This window comes from Bos grunniens, chromosome 17, assembly GCF_055505025.1.
Source record: "Bos grunniens cultivar Pamir isolate PY7600 chromosome 17, Bosgru_T2T1.0, whole genome shotgun sequence".
Lineage (NCBI taxonomy): Eukaryota > Metazoa > Chordata > Mammalia > Artiodactyla > Bovidae > Bos > Bos grunniens.
Window position 1 is genome coordinate 52447465 of NC_141181.1, and position 19303 is coordinate 52466767.

At 42.3% G+C, this 19303-nt stretch overlaps 1 protein-coding gene across 2 annotated transcripts; it reads right to left on the reverse strand.

The window, feature by feature from the left end:
• Positions 1-1132: 1132 nt before the first annotated feature.
• Positions 1133-10566, reverse strand: TMED2 (transmembrane p24 trafficking protein 2). 2 transcript variants are annotated; one of them, XM_086347353.1, is made up of 4 exons: positions 10292-10566; positions 8399-8591; positions 5890-5997; positions 1133-2647 (listed from the first exon to the last, which is right to left on the reverse strand). In XM_086347353.1, the coding sequence occupies exons 1-4, from the start codon at positions 10469-10471 to the stop codon at positions 2523-2525; spliced, it is 606 nt and encodes a 201-aa protein (XP_086203479.1). In that variant the 5' UTR covers positions 10472-10566; the 3' UTR covers positions 1133-2522. The 2 variants fall into 2 exon arrangements, with proteins under 2 accessions (XP_086203479.1, XP_086203480.1); XM_086347354.1 differs by lacking the exons at positions 1133-2647; positions 5890-5997 and adding an exon at positions 7952-8007.
• Positions 10567-19303: the final 8737 nt, after the last annotated feature.

The following is a 19303-nucleotide window of genomic DNA, read 5'->3' on the forward strand; positions in this document are numbered from 1 at the left end:
TTACTTTCCCCCATAACACATTATTAATATGCCATATAATTTATATGACTAGGCTCATCTCCCCCACTAAAAGTGGGATAAAGGGAATTTTCCTCTATTTTATTTCAGTGACTACAACTGGTAGCACCAGGCAGTCACCCAAATATTTTCACTTCAGTTCAGTTGCTCAGTCGTGTCCGACTCCTTGCGACCCCATGAATCGCAGCACGCCAGGCCTCCCTGTCCATCACCAACTCCCGGAGTCCACCCAAATTCATGTTCATCGAGTCGGTGATGCCATCCAGCCACCTCATCCTCTGTCATCCCCCCCTTCTCCTCCTGCCCCCAATCCCTCCCAGCATCAGGGTCTTTTCCAACGAGTCAACTCTTTGGCATGAGGTGGCCAAAGTATGAGTAAATGGGAGTAATGTAAAGTGCAGTCATCTCAAACTAGGTGAGAGTAAAGCCTGAGGCAACATTTTCACTTTAATGGGATCATCACATCCTTAAAATGCCTTTGACAGCTATTCCCAAGCAGGTCTGAAAGCAAAGACAGAGGGAAACAGCATAGCTGCATTTGCATTTGGGAGTCTACTTACTCATTTTCTGATCTGGGGATCTTTTCCAAGACTTTATTTCCATAATGAGGATTATAACAGTACCCAAGGTAATGGATGTTTTGAGAAATAAATGAGACAGACCACCTAAAGCACTTAGCATGGGTGCTGGATAAACCGTAGTTTTATTACCAGCAGGCCCTTAGTGTAATAGAGGAAGAAGAACGGTTCCTAAAGGCAGACATCTAGATTCTGGTCACATCAGTCACTCGTCTGTGAGGCTTGGGTGAATCATTTAATCCCTTTTAAATTTACTACCGACTACCATAAACCAGGTGACTGAGTTAAAATAAACTTGTTCCAAAGAAAAAAATATTTCAGATGTTAATACTGACCCATCAAAGAAACCACACAGGGAAACCTAAAATTGGATTCGTGTTTACTATTATCAAGTTTACAGACATAAAAAGTAACAGATGTTTATAACAGGCATCATTACTGGGAAAACATGACGTCTCATTTCAGCTTTGATTAGAAAGCTGGTATTTAACAAATGTGAATTAATCATAAATATATAAAACACAGAATACCAAGACTGTTTTTAAAAAGAACTGTTTATTTACTGAACCTGGGGCAGATCAGATACACAACCAATTTTAAATTTACATCTTTTAACTCAATTTTGAAGTGTTTGCACACACACACGCACACAAATTGGCATGCAACAGTTGTCCTAAGATAAAACTCAGTCACCTTAAACTGTTGCAAGTATTTTCACCCAAGGTTGAAAAATTGTTTACCCTGAACATGAAAACCTGTAACAAATTTAATTATACAAAACTCGTTACTTGTAGTTTTCCCCTTGCAAAGATCCAAAAAAAAATGTACAAGTAACCAATATACATCAGTCACAACATAATCCGGATCATCCCCACAATAAAACCAGATGCTCCTTGATTTTTAAACCCATTATCAGAGACCAAAAGAAAGTCGTTTCGTTCTATACAAAACAAAATTCACATGTGCCAAAAAAGACCCAAGAAAAACAAAAACCCTAGTACTGACAGTGATGTTCAGTACCCTAATTAAACAGTGGCCAAAATGCCACTGATCAAAAATAAAATAGTGGCTGCAAATCACCGCAAAGAAATCCAAGAGGCTTTAACCCTTTGGCATCGGAAATCCAGATTTTTCCAATTACATTAATGCATACCTCCTACATGCCAAGAGTAGAGAAGGTGGATGCGCCAGCATGGAAAGGAAAGTCATGTCTTCACTGTTCTCATGCATAAGCAGAGTGGACCGTTTGCTACAACACCCAAGAGAACTGGCTTTAATAGACTTCTTACAAGGTTAGGCAGAAACCAAAAAATGGTTATTAGCTGCTTGTGTCAACAATTTTAAGTGGAGGTGATTGAGTTCTAAGGTTCAAAGTGAAACTTTGGAGGGGTGGGTAAAGGTTGTTGGTTTAAGTCTTATCTTTAAAGCAAAAACAAGATAGACAAAGTATAAAAGTACCAACCTGGTCACATACTCTAGTCACAGAGCTCTACCATCAAGCTGGATAGAAAATGTCAAGATTCAGATTGTTGTTTCTCAACAAAATGAATCTTTCTAATGACCTGAACTGTAGGATAAGGGATCCCAAGAAGAGAGTCCTTTTAGTAAAGTACTATCCTGAACAAACTGTATTTTATAATGAAAATAAAAGGAAAGAAAACTAAGGACTCTACACCTATATTCGGCTTATAGTGTTTGAGTTTTGGGAGGGCCTGTATAATGGAGGCAGAATTCAAATATGAATTTATGCCAATCAAATGTCAAATTTTCACTATAGCTTTCCTAAAAAAGTGTTTTCCCCCAGTATCTATTAATCACAAAGAAACAGGCTGTGAAGATATAGTTCAGAAAATAAAAACATAGAAACTAATGACATTATTATGGTAAACAGTGAATTATGAATTTGGGATTATGGGGAAAAGGCTTTTAAACAACCCTCCGGACTTCGAAGAATCTCTTCAGGTAGTAGATCTGTCCCAATGTCATGGCAACTAGAACAAGAGCTTCAAAGAAGGACCAAAGGACCACTCTGCTGTTTGTGTTGTCATTGACTGTTGAGGACAAACAAACAAAATTTAACCACCAAAACAAACAAAAGAAAAGAAAAAGCACAGACATCCAAAATTACCCCCTAGTCTTAACTTCATGTCAAAGTTAATACTTTACACAACATTCACAGTATTCAGAATACCTTTGACTTTTGTCCCCAAGCACTTAAACATACTTAAAAGCAGAGTTTTACATTTAAATGAGACCTTGAAGATTAATGGAGCAGTCAAGTCCACTCTGCTTATGCATGAGAACAGAGAAGAAATGACTTGCCCACGGTCACATTCTAGAGTTAAAACCCAATCCAACCTTCTCTCTTTCACACATACAAAGTCCCCTAATATTAGAATCCTTTTTGCTGAATCAGAAAATTTAACCTTATTCTTTCAAGATAAGTTACCCAAGAAGCACTACCAAGTTAAAATGTTTCAAAGTGCCTTTTCTTTAAACATTTATTCAGTATTTATTGAGCACTCACTATGTATTTGGCATTGGTTCTAGATCGAAAGGTTTCTCAGTTTCACAGACCAATGCTGGCAGCTATTACCAGACAAACTTAAACTAGTCACAGGATTTACCCCATTTGTAAGCTAAGAAATTGGTCAAAGGAATAGTATGGCTGTATTAATTTATTGCACTCAATTTGTGTGACATTCTTTCAAGTTCCTGATCAAATTCCTTAACTTTTAAAAACTACTGGGTAGTTTCTCATTTTTCTGCAAATGGCCAACACTAAAAACAATTATAATTAGCAATTAAGAGAGATGAATAAGTAACTGGCATATATTTACAGGTATATGTATCATTTATAAAAAGAGAAACTAGAATTGCAGTAACTGCTGGACTAATGATCACTCGAAAAGAAGTGAAAATCAATTAAATGACTCCAGAAAGATAAGTTATACTTACTCAAGGAAAGAAAATGACTTTTTTCCCCCAGAGTAAGAATAGACAAATGCCCAAAACCATTAACTAGAATTCCAAAAACCACCAACACTGAAATTTTAATGTTCATTCCATGGCATGAAATTTACTTCTGCTGCAAACTTTATACGGAGAAAGCAATGGCACCCCACTCCAGTACTCTTGCCTGGAAAATCCCACGGACGGAGGAGCCTGGTGGGCTGCAGTCCATGGGGTCGATAAGAGTCGGACATGACTGAGCGACTTCACTTTCACTTTTCACTTTCATGCATTGGAGAAGGAAATGGCAACCCACTCCAGTGTTCTTGCCTGGAGAACCCCAGGGACGGGGGAGCCTGGTGGGCTGCTGTCTCTGGGGTCGCAGAGTCGGACACGACTGAAGCGACTTAGCAGCAGCAGCAGCAGCAAACTTTATAATTCATTTCTAGCATAACTTAATGACTAGCATCTTAACCGTATAAAAACAAGTATTTATCTCTCCCTTCAATAACAGAAAAATGCATCTTTAAACTTAAATAGAACACACTGAAGCATATAACAGGAAACCAATCATCGAAGAAAATATGTGTACATAAGATACTGTTCTCATGTCATTCACATACTTCTTGTTGTTTAGTTACTAAGTCGTGTCTGATTCTTTTGCGCCCCCATGGACTCTAGCCCACCAGGCTCTTCTGTCCGTGAGATTTCCCAGGCAAGAATACTGGAATAGGTTGCCATTTCTTTCTCCAGGAGATCTTCCCGATCCAGAGATTGAACCCAAGTCTTCCGCATTGGCAGGAGGACTCTTTACCACTGAGCCACCAGGGAAGCTTGGTTCACACATTAGCCTGATCTAAAAACAGTACTATTACAACACTGTAGTTTAAAAAAAAATCTCATTATAGCCATCTCTGAGGAGCGAGTGTTATAGGAAGATATACAAAAAATAAACATTGTGGGAACTATTGGATTTATAAAATCAGACTGAATGTCTAAAATTCTATTTTGTTTGTGAAACAAATTCAGGAGTATCTCCACTCAAATTAAGGATGAGAGAAAAAGGTCGGATGCCTCCAGACACCAGAAGATGGGGGCTTCCTCTGGCTGCTGTGCTAGCTGAGCTACAAAGCAGTGAGGGTTCTGAGCCCTTCTCATCACAGAATGGGCTGGCCCCCTCCTGGGAGAAAAATAACCAACAGGTGATGGAGAGAAGGTAGGGATCCTAGAAGGTGAGAAGATTAAGAGCACAGGCCAGGAGAAGGAATGAGGTGGAAGAGGCAAGAGTGGCTGCATATAAGCCTCAGTCCATCTCATGCCCCAATCCACCCCAAAAAGGTAAGAACAGAGGCACCTGTCCAGTCCGTCACATCAACTCTTTATTCTCCCAGGCAGAGGTGAAGTCTGGGCTCTACGTCCTAAAGATGCCTTTCCATCACTGGCAAGAATGGAGACAAGAGGGTGGGAAGAACACAAACTACATCTTGGAGAAATTCAACCTGTTCTCATCTATTGGAGTCACTCCTCCCTCCACTCCCTATCCCACCTTCAGAACAAAGACTTCGCACAAAAGCCACTTTGCATTTACAGACGAGCTCACGCCCAGTGAGGCCCATCCCCAAGGGTGACCTGAAGGACGAAGACACTGGACAGGTGTGGACTTGGGTCTAAAATACAATCATCTCGTCTGTGGATCAATATGGTACCTCTTTAATTTTAAACGCAAAAGTATCATAATTAGTGCTATGCCACGGGTTAAAACAGGCTTTGCAACCTAGGGTGGGATTCCAATTATCAATGTTTCTGAAGACAAACACACTCACAGCTTCCAGTTTGCAAACTTGGGACCCAAACTGATCTTTACCTGGTGAATACCTCTATTCATGTTTTAATGCTTTTTATTTTAATTAAACCATACCCCAGGTTTTAGAAAAACAGCTAAGCCTCGGCATGATTATTGATCACAAAAACTTCAGATATCGGATTTAAAACCAACGTAATGTCCATTTTTTGTTTTTCTTTTCTGCTTTATGAAAACCATTAGCTTACTCCCCAGCTGACCACTCATTTTTTAAAACTCATAAAAGCTAGTGCTGAATCTAAACAGCATTGTTTGGTTTAGAATCAATATCCCAATAATAAATTAGTCTAACACAAAGCTCTACAAACAAATGTATATACTCAAATATCTTTGCATAGGTGCTTTTTAAAAGTCAACCCCTTAATATGTTTATGTGTCCAAAATTTCCAAATGAGGAAGACACAATCCAGCTCTTCGGTAATACAGGTCACCATTTCATGGCCCTCAGATACTGCTGCAAAGTCAAAAGCATTAACTTACTTGCTCTGTGTATTCTCTCTCGAACTTCCATGTATTCCTGTTCATGCTTCACAGCTGTCATCGCCACTGCGAGCTCATTAATCATTTCTTCTAGCTTGTTCTGGTGAGCTACAAAAGGATTTGAAAATGGATTAGAACATATTTGGAAATCTCTTTTTGAAAAATTCTTAAAACCAGGAAAAAAAACAAACACCTCCTCCAGAGAAGGCATACAAAAGCAGCTATTTTTCACAAATGACTCAGACATCATTTTGGACCACTGATGACAATTTAATCCCCCAAGAATTTTTAAAAAGTTCGTTCCCAGTAGAGAAACCTCTTTCAGAGTAGGAAAAATGCTATACAACATTTACGAACTAAAGGAACATAGCCCTAAGAAATGTCTTCTAAGAAATTGTTAAGTGAAGTTCACCAGACTCACTGCCAACCATAGGGGACATTAAGAAAAAGATGGAGGAGGGGCACAAAATACAAATTAAACAAAACCGTAATAATAACACCCTAGTAATAATCCTACAAATAACAGTATTTAAACTAAATAAAAATCTACTCTTGAAAATCATGTAACTCTAATGTTAATTTAGGAAAAGTATCAAAGCTGCCTTTTAATCTTTATGGAGCTAAGCAGAAAAAAACATGAAGATGTTCTAGGGAAAATCTGTACCAATTCAACATTCTAGTACTATAGTCAAAGCAATCATTTCACTACAGTGGGAAATTTAGCAGACACTGCAAGTGAAAATACAAGTTCTCAACTGCTCAAGGTCTAGAACCAGGCATTCTCTTTAGCAAGGTAAACTAACAGTTCTGAAGAAAGTGTATGTTTATAGGTAATGCTGTATTATGGCAATGTACAAATAGGTAGGAAAAAAATATACCACAAGGGAGGACTGCCATCAGAGGAGTCTATTCACTATTGCCCAAAATCCAGCCTCATCTAGAATTCCAAACTGCCACAAATAATCCTAAATTTCTTATCAGAAGTCAAAAGCCTCTACCATTTTAAGGCAGCTGGGCTGGAATCACAAATCATCTCTCACCAGCTTCATGTCAGAAGCCCATGCACTAGGTGGAACCTTTAGAGCAGAGTTTCTCAGGAGAAGCAGTGTGGACATTTTAGACCACATAATTTCTCTGTGGTGGCAAAGTGCCCGATACAGTGTACAACCACCAACCTATTCAGGAAAACAAAAAATGTTTCTAGATATTGCCAAGTATACCCTGGGGAGCAAAAAACATCCTGAGAACCACTGCTTTAGAGGAAAGCTTGATTTTATAGCTGTCATTCACCAACATGAACAAGCAAAAGCGAGACTGTTAAACATCATGTTAAAGGATTATTTAAGGAAAATATTCACACTCACCAGCCAACATTTAAATAGCCAACTGTTTAGAAAGGACTATTTTCCAGAAAATGAAAAAAGTCAAAGCCCCTCCAAACTAATTTTCCTTGACAATTAGCCAAGTCCTGAACTGCAAATGGCCTTGAAAAGCAAGCACAGAAATTTCTGAGTAGTATGATTCTTTAAATTCTATAGATTTCAAAACCTAAAAAGAGTTCACCTTACTTATGTAAATACTCTATGAAGTGCTATCTACGGCAAATTATATCACATTAATACTATGAAATAAACTATTAGTTTCCAAAGTCCTGAAATATACCATGGCCCCCCGGCCCGGCCCACCCCACCCCACCCCAGTCCCCGGCCAAAAAATCCTTATGTGCAGGCTCCTGGTAAACGATTTATCCAGAAGAATCAACTTAGGGCTCACTGCTGATAAGCCGAACAAGAAAAATTAATCCACCTGCAACATACGTCTGAGAAAGCTTTTGTCACCTTATCTAGGGTAGACGTGGCTCCTAGAACTGCATTTCACGTCTAACCAAGTTTCACATGACCTACCTCTGTCTCATATAACAAAATAAAAACCACCAAAAAGTAATCACTCTAAAACTCTAAATTAGTTGTAGGGTTTTTTTAAACTAGAAGAAAAAACACTGTCATGCTAACAGACTGAGGTTAGAAAGGAAAGCAGAAATTAAGACAGTAGGCAACAAAAATATGCAGAAAGACTGTCAGAAAATAATCCACATACCATCCCAGGTATCTCCACCACCTGAAGAAGAGTGTAAGATATAAACACACACATACAAAAACAAGAAGTTTAGCTAAAGTAGTCATTTATACAAATGAGCAACTAAAGATGCATATACTAGCGTAGGCAAATTAACAGAACAACAACCTAGGATATGTGTAACCTGCCTGCTGCCAGAAATGGCAACTGGAAAGAACTAAACATAAACATGAACCTCCAATCATTTCTTTTTGTTAATTAGAAGATCTGGATAAATGAAAAGTATATTTCACAAAAGGTTTTTGGTTGTAATGACAGTCAGTAAACCTAAAATAAGTCATCAAAAATAAATACTACATTCAGGTGGAGAAAATGTACAGGATTAATATTAACTCTGAGAAAGGGATATAAATCTTCAGAATGTTCATCTCACCTTCTGTTTCCATGTCTTGTCCTTTGGGGGCTTCCCCGATATCAATGGTGAACATCACTATTTTTGGAGTCATGGTAGACATCCTATTGCTAAAACAAAACTTATATGTTCCATCCATGTGAGCAGCAAATGTGTATTTCCCACTGGACTCCCGGTCTCCTTTATAAATTCCTTTATTATCAGGTCCTGTAATCTGGAGGCAGAAGAGAAATTCATGAGATAACTCAAAAGATTCAAAATAATAAATGAGGGAATAAATTGGGAGATTGGGATTGATGCAGATATACTACTGATACTGTGTATAAAACAGATAACCTAATGAGAACCTATTGTACAAGGAACTCTACTCAATACTCTGTGGTGACCTAAAAGGGAAGAAAATCCAAAAAAGGGGATACATGTATACCTATAGCTGATTCACTTTGCTTTACAGGAGAAACTAATACAACATTGTAAAGCAACTATACTTCATTAAAAAATAATTTTAAAAATAAAATTGTTAAGTGATGTCTACTGACAGCCAAACATTCGCTAGGAAAAAGGAACCTCAACGTCCATCCACTTCAGTTAGTAACAGTAATCTCTTTGGGCTACAGTTCTCCCATTTAAGAAACAAGGCTCCCTGAATACCTTTCAACTCTGACTACATTTGTCTTAATTTTCCAACTTAATAAAGCAATCAGAAACAGAAACCACACCATACACTTGTCTTCAAGTGGCCCAATACCACCAACAGACAAATATGTAGCTATTAATATCAAAACAACAAAAAAGAAATCTCTTTTAAAACTAAGAACTTTGAGTAAGCCTACACATCGAGGTTCTTCCTGACTGATTACTGCTTACTGGTAAAGGAATCTGCTTTATCTTATATGCCTGAAGACTTAAGGAAAAAGACTAGCCTGGAAATTCAGAGACCCATGTTCTCATCCCAGTGTGCTCGAAATCAGTCGTTAGACCTTGCTCAAGCAGTTCCTCTTATGAAGCCCGTGCCACCTGCAGACTGAAAGACCTGATCTCTTAAGAGCTTAGCTAATTTTAACAGTTATTACCTCCATTATCCCCTTATTTCTGAACTTCACTTGTTTTGTGTAACTCTGCTGACGTTAACTGTTAGATGGAAAAACCCATAGAGACAATTAACCATGCTAACCGGTTGGTTTAAATATTCATTCCACCTGGTTTCCTTAAAAAAGTTAGAAGCGAGTCATTTTTTTTGGCTTAAAGAAAATGATATAGGACAAAATTTAGGGACTGCTGGTTTCTTAAAACGATTTTCCGTTTTCTCCGCAGATACTTTCACTGCAATCACTTCTAAAACGCATAACCCAACTCCACTCTCTTAATCAGAGATGACTAAACGAGGTATCCGAAGGCCTGCGTAAGAACGGGTTAACTCGGGTCGTTTCTACGAAAAATAAAGGCAAACACAACACGAACGTCTACCTAGCATTCCTCAACAGCTTCCGATTTACTTTTTCAGAAGTTTCCATGCCACGTCCCAACTTTAATTCGCGCTAGGAAGGGAAGCAGCTGCTGCCCGGGTCGAGACCTGCCATCAGCTAAACAAGACTGTGTAGCGCCTCCTGGGCCCGGAGATGACACGCGGCGCCTGGTAGACAAAGCTCGGCGAGAGGTTCCAAGGGGAACCAGCCGTTCAAGCTGAGAATCCAAAGCAGCCAAGCAACGGTTCCACCTCCCGAGCGGAGCTCGGAAACCGGGCGGGTGCGAGGGAAAGGGACGTTAGGGGGTCGCCGGGTGGCGGCCCGGGCCCCTCCCAGGACTCGGATAGCGGCCTCCGGGTCCCGCTCTCCACGCTGGCCCCGCGCGGGCCCCGGGCGCCGCCAACCCCCGAGCGGCCGCGGGCCCCCGCCTCGGGCAGCGCGCCCGCACCTCCACGTCGATGTCCAGGAAGCCGCCCTCGGCCACCTCAAAGATGAGGCCCATCTTGGTGCCCGAGGTGACCCGCTCGAAGAAGCACTCCTCTGCATGCGCGTCAATGCTGACGAAGTAGCCCGAGGCCGTGGCCAGGAGGGCGGCCAGGAGCACCAGCAGCTCAGCAAGCGTCACCATGGTGGGGCTGGGGCCGAAGCCAGGACCGGGACTGCGGCCTCCAGAGCCGCCGTCGTCGCTGCCGCCACCGCTGCCTTCTCAGCCGCCGCCGCCTCAGCTCCGCCCCTTCCGGCTGCGCCACCCGAGGGGGCTGATGCGGGCGCCGAGGATTGGCGGGAGCCCGTAGCTGCCACGTAACGGACGCACGGCGGCCGCCGAGGGACAAGACTACTCCGCGCGTCTCGAGCCTGGACGGTGGCTCAGAAGGACCAGAAACCATCGTCTCCGTCACTACTTCCATTCATGTACTGACTAAATTTCCGTGGGCCATGCTGCTGCTGCTGCTACTAAGTCGCTTCAGTCGTGTCCGACTCTGTGCGACCCCATAGACCGCAGCCCACTAGGCTCCTCTGTCCCTGGGATTCTCCAGGCAAGAATACTGGAGTGAGTTGCCATTTCCTTCTCCAATAGAAAGCGATAATATCAAGAAACCTCCTCTGCCTCGTGCGAGACACTCTTAGGATTATCCATAAAGACAGCGGAAGATTTGGAGGTAGCAATAGGAATATAAGGAGGAGATGGGGCTGAAGCCAAAGGGTTTGAACTTTTATGTTCAAAAAAAACCGGGGAAAAGACGGGGGTGCGTATAGATTGGGAAGGGGAACGAGGGAAACGTCTGCGATATTGGAAATATTATATCGTCACTAAATGATGGATACACGAGTGTTTACATATGCTTTTTTTAAAAGCTCAAGCTATATACTTGAGTAGTGCTCCATATTTTTTGCTTTACTGTATGTCTATAATACAACCACATACACACAAAAAATTTTTACCTTGGCTGCTGCTGCTGCTAAGTCGCTTCAGTCGTGTCCGACTCTGTGCGACCCCATAGACAGCAGCCCACTGGGCTCTGCAGTTCCTGGGATTCTCCAGGCAAGAACACCAGAGTGGGTTGCCATTTCCTTCTCCAATGCATGAAAGTGAAAAGTGAAAGTGAAGTCGCTCAGTCGTGTCCGACTCTTAGCGACCCCATGGACTGCAGCCTACCAGGCTCCTCCGTCCATGGGATTCTCCAGGCAAGAGTACTGGAGTGGGGTGCCATTGCCTTCTCCACATCCTCCTAAATTAGAAGTCTCTCACCTCCCCAAAAGTCTTGCTGACACCCTGCAGCCCCTTAAATATTGCCAGCTACTAAGACAATTTCCCCCCCACCCTTTGCCTCCTGAGGTACTCCTACACATCCCTCAAAACCCAACTCAAATGTCAGCTCTAGACTTCCTCCTGCACAATACTAGCCCCTTCCTCTGTGCTTAGAGTTACAGTCATTCACCAGTCTGTCACTCCCGAGGCACTAGTCTTGGCATACCTGTGCTTGTGTGCTGTGCTCTCAGGCCCTACCATAAAGAAAGTGAAGTCGCTCAGCTGTGACTGACTCTTTGCGATCCCGTGGACTGTAGTCTACCAGGCTTCTCTGTCCATGGGATTTTTGTCCATGGGATTTTCCAGGCAAGAGTACTGGAGTGGGGTCCCATTTACTTCGCCAGGGGTTCTTCCTGACCCAGCAATCGAACCCAGGTCTCCTGCATTGCAGGCAGACGCTTTACCCTCTGAGCCACCAGGGAAGCCCCACCAAAAAACCTCACCCATGACATGGTAGTTGACATAGCAAGTTCACTGAACTGGCCTGAGCGTGAGGAGATCTGGGTTGTTACTCCAGCTTTGCACATAGCTGTGTGACCTTATTTATGTTCCATCACCTCTCTGAACCTTAACTTCCCTGTCTGTAAAAAATATGACACCACACTCTTTGCTCATCTGGTAAAGTCATCAATGAAAATCAGATGATGCTATGCGCTGTGCATGTTTGGGGAATTATTTCTTCAAAGACTAACAGGCAATAGGGGGCAGTAGTGGCCCAATATCCAGTTTCCTGGGCAGGTGTCAAGAAATAGGTACAATTAGGGTGATAATGGAAGTTTCCTGGCTATGATGATATGTTATTGAACTCAAGAGTTCTAATAATGGTCCCCTGATTCCGCACCTTGCAAACTGGCAAGGGCCCTGCTTCTCTTGGCAGGTCAGTTCTGTAGTGTCATCCTGGCAGCCATCACTGGAAGGAGGCTTAGCCTAGAGCCTGCTCTTCCAGCTTCACCAATCCATTTGGAAGCCTCTATTTCCCTATAGTGGGCTTCCCTGGTGTCTCAGTGGTAAAGAATCTGCCTACCAATGCAGGAGACGCTGGTTCAGTCCCTGGGTCAGGAACATCCCCTGGAGAAGAAAATGTCTTACCCACTCCAGTATTCTTGCCTGGGAAACCCCATGGACAGAGAAGCCTGATGGGCTGCAGTCCAAGGGGTCACAAAAGAGTCAGACACGACGACTTAGCGACTAAATAACAACGACAACAATTTCCCTATAGTAAATCTCTTTTTACTTATAATACCATCAGAGGTTTCCTATTAAACTGAATTAAACTGGTGAATATCATCTTTTTGACTTCCCAAGCAACCCACCTCTGTAGAAAAGTTTGAAAAACAATTCTGTTTTTATCTAGACATTAAATATTAATTTTCATTTTCAAACTGATTCAATAACATTCTAACCCTACTTGTCAGGGATTTAAAACGTGGATATTTATCATATCACTGGACCACAGTGAATTGTATATTATGGGAGTTTTTTTGGGGGGGGGAGTTTTATTATGTAAGTCAAGGGACTCACTTTAGGGATCAGGCAGTTTATATGAGAGATGGCACCAGCTTAAGGCAATAAGGAGTAGGAAGGACTGTGGCAAACTGGAGCATAGATTCTGTATCTGAATACATTCAGGGGACTGCCCTGGTGGTCCAGTGGCTAAGACTCCAAGCTTTCTATGTACAGGGCACAGGTTCGATTCCTGGTCAGAGAATTAGATCCCACATGCTGCAACTGAGAATCCTACATGACACAACTAAGACTCAGTGTAGCAAATAAAATAAATACATTCAACTCCAGTTTTTGAAAACATGGTGGTGGGCCAAGCCAAAGACGACGCCAGAAGTCATCTATAAATTTTTATATTATAAAAGTAACAGTGCTGTCTAAAAATTGGAAAAGAGACCAAAGTAACTCTAATCACAATACTATATAATCTGGTATATTTTTATAAACTTGGGATATTTTCTTCTTTGCCCAGGTTTTTCTTTTTAGCATCCTTGTCATAATTACTCGAGCTTCCCAAGTGGCCCTAGCCATAAAGAACCTGCCTGCCAATGAACCCGCCTGCCAATGCAGGAGATGTAAGAGATAAAAGTTTGATCCCTGGGTCGGGAAGATCTCCTGGAGGAGGGCATGGCAACACACTCCAGTATTCTTGCATAGAGATACTCATGGACAGAGGAGCCTGGCGGGCTACAGTCCATGAGGTCGCAAAGAGTCAAACAAAACTGAAGCAACTTAGCACCCATGCACGCATGCATAATTGGTCATCAGGTATCTTTCAACAATATTTCAGGATTTGAAAACAAATTAATTCAAAGAACTACAAGTTCTCAGGACTTGTCACCCACAGAGTTGTTCAACCATCACCACTGTCTAGTTTCAAAACACTTCATCACCCCTAAAAGAAATCCTGACCCATTAGCAGTCATATCCCATTCCCCATTCCCCCTGACCATATTTTGTTTAGCCATTCACCCGCTGATGGACTTTGGGTTGTTTCTACTTTGGGGCTATTATTAGGAATGTTGCTATGAACATTTCCATACATATTCTTGATGGATATAGATTTTTCAATTCTCTTGGGTATATACCTGGAGAGGACAAGATCAATTATTTTTTCTGGGAATCAGAAGCTTGTTGTGGCAGAAACCAGGAAACCAGGTTAGACACTGATGAGGCATTTGCATCCGTTGCATAGTCGGTTCTCAGACGCTGACAGGTTTTAAAGGGAATAACAAAGGCTGCTTCCCCAGAAAGGCTAGATCAGCTTTCTGCTGTTTGGGTATTAACATTCCCCTTCCCTTCGGGTCCCACAGAAGTTCTCTTAAAAAGTAAAGAAGAGTAAAGGAGACTAGAGAATTTTCTTTCATTTTTCTTTTCTTTTTTTCATTTTTTAATTTTTAAATGTTACTTTATGAAGAACAATATTGATATAAAAATGAAAATTCAAGACAAGTTTAGCCATAATCTCACCACCTAATCAAATAAGCCGTCCTGGGAGGTGCCGTGCTAGGACCTTCATCTCACACCCATCCTGGCCCTCTCTGCCCACCTTTGTATCACAAGGAAATCTATTTCCCAGGCTCCCTTTCACTCTGCTTCCTGGTAGGTTCAGCCAGTCGCAGGCACTGGTGGAAGACTGGAGGGCCGAGGAAGGAAGAAGCCAGGGCATTTTTGTCTCCCTTGCTGCTTTGGGAAGCATCTCTGCCAGTGACTGCATGTTCGAGGCTCCAGATCCTCTGAAAGTCCAGTTTCTACTGGATGGTCCTGGCTCCTGGGCTCTGATAGTCCTACTTCCTCCCTTCCTTTCTCTAGTCCTAAGTGGATTAATATCTTTCTGCTGTTGATAATCTATGCCTTTGTCTCACAATCTTGTTTGGCTCCTCAGCTCTATCATTGCCTGTTATGATGGTTTCAAAATATATCCAGGAGTTCTGTGACCTTCCTACCTTTAAAAGGTGGAATCTAGAGAATTCCCTGGTGGTCCAGTGGTTGGGGCTCCACGCTTCCACTGCAGGGGCCATGGGTTTGATTCCCATATGCTACAGCAGCCAAAAAAAAAAAAAAATTGGAGTCTAATTGCCCTCCTCTGGAATGAGAGGCAGAACTTAGTGACTGACCTCTAAGAGAATGTGGCAGAGATGACTATGATTTCTGAAGCTAGGTCATAAAAGGAATTGTTGCTTCAGTGTTCTCTTGACACTTCTCTGAGGGAAGCCGGCTACCATGTCATACGGACACTCAAGCAGCTCTGGGAGACAGCCCCACAGGGGAGAGAAACTCAGGCCTCTTATTGACAGCCACGTGAGGGCACCATTTTGGAAGTGGCCCCAGTCAAGCCCTCAGATAATAATGCAGCCCCTGCTGATATCTTGACTGCAGTCTCCTGAGAAATCCCATATCAGGACTGCTCAGCCAAACTGCTCCAGAACTCCAGATCTGCAAAAAGGATGAAAGATAATTATTATTGTTGTTTTAAGCCACTTAGTTTTGGGACAACCTATTACACAGCAGTGGATAACTTAGGCACCTGAGCTTCCAGAAGGAAAGCACTACTTTTACCACAAGCAAATAATAGAGGAAGTCCAATTTACACAAAAGTTCACTGATGGGTAAATTAATAGAGAAAACGTGGTCTATCCCTATGATAGATTATTATTCAGCCATTAAAAGGAATAGAGTACTGATTCAATCTACACAAGGTGGACCTTGACGACAGTAAACTAAGTCAAAGAAGTCAGTCACAAAAGGGTTATTCATTGTATGATTCTACTTAAATAAAATGTCCAAAACAAGCAAGTCCATAAAGACAGAGTAATTAGTGGTTTCCTCAGGCTATAGTAGAAGTAAGGAGCAAACGGGGAGTGACTACTAATGGGGCTTGGTTTTTTGTTTTTTTGAGTATAGTTGATTTACCTTGTGTAGTTTCTTCTGTACAGCAAAGTGAACCAGTTACACATATATCCGCTTTTTTTTAGATTCTTTTCTCATGTAAGTCACTATAGAGGACTGAGTAGAGTTCCCTGTGCTTTACAGTAGGTCCTTATTACTTGCCTATTTTTTTTTTTGGAAGCACCCCACAGCATGTGGGATCTTAGTTCCCCATCCAGAGGTTGAACCTGTGCCCCCAGAATTGGAAGCATGGAGTCTTAACCATTGGATTGCCAGGCAAATCCCCCTAGTTATCTCTTTTATATATAGTAGTGTGTGTATATTACCAGTCAATCCCAAAGGAAATGAACCCTGAATATTCATTAGAAGGACAGATGCTGAAGTTGAAGCCCCAATACTTTGGCCACCCATGCAAAGACCCAACTCACTGGAAAAGACCCTGCTGCTGGGAAAGATTGAAGGCAAAAGGAGAACAGGGCAGTAGAGGATGAGATGGTTAGATAGCATCATTGACTCAATGGACATGAATCTGAGCAAACTCTGGGAGAAAATGGAGGGCAGAGGAGCCCGGCGTGCTGCAGTCCATGGGGTGACACAGAGTCAGACAGGACTTAGTGACTAAACAGTGAGTGTGTATATGTCAATCCCAATCTCTCAGTTTATCCCTCACACACTCCTTTCTCACCTGGTAGGGGCTTCTGTTTGGAGCAATTAAAATATTCTGGGAATTCCCTGGCAGTCCAGTGATGAGGACTCAGTGCTTTCTCTGCCCGAGCCCAGATTTGATTTCTGGTTGGAGAACTTAAGATCCTGTAAGCCATGGGGTACAGCCAAAAAAATAAAAAGACTTGGGACTAGATAGTAGGGACAGGTGCACGTATCTGTGAACATACTGATGTCACTGAACCGTACCCTTTAAATGTGTGGAATTTATGGCATATGAACTATATCTCAATAAGCTATTTAAAACAAGCAAGGGGGACTTCCCGGGTGGTCCAGGGGCTAATAGTCTGTGCTCCTAATGCAGGGGCCCAGATTCGATCCCTGGTCAGGGAACTAGATACTACATGCCACAACTACAACTTCACATACCGCAACGAAGATCGAAAATCTTGCATACCATGACTAAGATCCAGTGCAGCCAAATAAATAAAAATAAATATTAAAAATATGCTTAAAACAAGGAAGAATCTTCAGCTGTCCAAGGTTTGGTCCAGAAACAGCCAGGTTCAGGTGCAAAGGACAGTCAGGAGAGATGGTGCCTTTGAGGTTAGGTCAGGTTCCAAAGTTGGTCAGGGTGCGGTTTTGTTTTTCCCTAGATCCTACTTCTGGGGCTTCCCAGGTGGCGCTAGTGGTAAAGAACCTGCCTGCCAATGCAGGAGACGCAAGAGAGGTGGGTTCAATCCCTGGGTCAGGAAGATCCCCTGGAGAAGGAAATGGCAACCCACTCCAGTATTCTTGCCTGGAAAATCCCATGGACAGAGGAGCCTGGCAGGCTACAAGTCCATAGGGTCGCAAAGAGTTGGATATGACTGAGCAACTGAGCGACTGAGTGCAGCTATCTACTTCCATCTTGAATACCAAACAGCCTTTGCGGCTTTGACAAAGAGGGGGCAGTGCCGGACACCCACCTGCTGACCTGGCATCAGCTGGCCTTGCTGCTCTCCCACTGAGATAACCATTTCACCAAACAAGAGCATCAGCCAAGGCCACTCTGGGACGATGATGGAACAAGACAAGACACGAATGTGGTCCAAGCCACAGAATGCCAGATCCAACCCTCTCCTGGCAAATATGAGTGACAGCTGCTTCTGCACCAGTTACAGCCTCAGCTTCTCACCAGTCTGTCCCCCCATATAGACGAGATTTATTAAGAGCCTCGATCGTAGAGTCATCCTGCTTCCTGCTAGCACCCACTCTAGAGCAAATTCCCAGATCCTCATACTCTCCCCAGAACCACCCAACCAAAGCCCCAGTTCACAACCTACCCCCCTGGACCCAGCCCCAAGAACAGCAACACAGCCTGAGGCTGGCTGGCTGCAGTGGGTGAGCTGTGGCCTCACTGCGTCATTTATACGCAGGAACAGAGGTGCTGGGCAGACGAGGATGTGACATATTTTGGCCACTCACTTCCCATAAAAATCAAAGAACCAAAAGTCAACTTACGCAGCAAGGTTGTTTAAAATAGCCTAAAGCAGGAAATGGCATGAATGTCTATCAAGGGAAGAAATAATCAGGTAAATTACAGTACATTCATAAAACAGAGAACTATACAATCATTTGAAAGAAGGAGGCAGGGATTATCTATTAAAAAAGAAAAAAGAACAAGATATATGTATATATGCTGGAGCTGGAAAGATGATTATAGGGTAACATGAAGTGAAAAAAGCAAATTGTATATTAATATGTTTGTCACGCTTCCATAAAAAAATGTGTTATATATATATATATGTATATATATATATATATATGCATGTTCTCAGGAGAAAAATCAGAAAGAACATGAGTCAAACTGTCAACAGTAGTTACCTGGGAGTGGAAATGGGATAGGAAGAATCCTACTAAATACATAATTTTGTAAATGGCCGGATTGTGGGTGTGGAAACTCCAGGTCCGTTCATCCCACCAGGACCCTCCCCACCCTCACCTGGATACTTGGTTTTGCGGCATGAACAGCACCCGAGGCAGAGCCCTGTGCAGCACCAAGGTCACCTCAGCACCCATTGGATTAAGCAACCAGCTGAGCACTCTTGCAAAGCTGGACCAACTTTGGCGATATTCCACCTTAAATTTGGTCTCCCTCCTTTTCAGCCTCACTTTACTTCTTCCCTAACTCTTGCTTCCCTGGTATTATACCCTCCAACAAAGCATTAACTCATATTCTTTTCAAGGAGCCCATACAAAGTCAATGGGTGATTTTTCTTTTTTTTTTTTTTTTACATTTTAAATAGCTTTCTTTCAACATTTTCTTTAAGAGCCCAACCACTTGGGACTTCCTTGGCCATCCAGTGGTTGAGACTTTGTCTTCCAATGCAGGGGGTGTGGGTTTGATCCCTAGTTGGGGAGCTAAGAACCCATATGCCAAAAAAAAACAAGAACAAAAACATAAAAACAAAAGCAATGTTGTAACAGACATAATAAAGACTTAAAAAATGGTTCACATCCAAAAAATCTTAAAAAAAAAAAAAAAGTGGATGAGGACCCTCAAAGCAGAGAAGTGCTACCAAATGAATATAACTGTAATACAAAATCTGCACA

Bases quoted from the DNA above. Each gene is read 5' to 3' on its own strand.
- TMED2 (XM_086347353.1), bottom strand. From the start codon at position 10,471: ATGGTGACGCTTGCTGAGCTGCTGGTGCTCCTGGCCGCCCTCCTGGCC. The intron at 8,592-10,291 runs GTGCGGGCGCGC...TTCTGCCTCCAG, and splicing joins TCCTGGACATCGACGTGGAG to ATTACAGGACCTGATAATAA. The intron at 5,998-8,398 runs GTGAGATGAACA...ATCCTTTTGTAG, and splicing joins ACAAGACATGGAAACAGAAG to CTCACCAGAACAAGCTAGAA.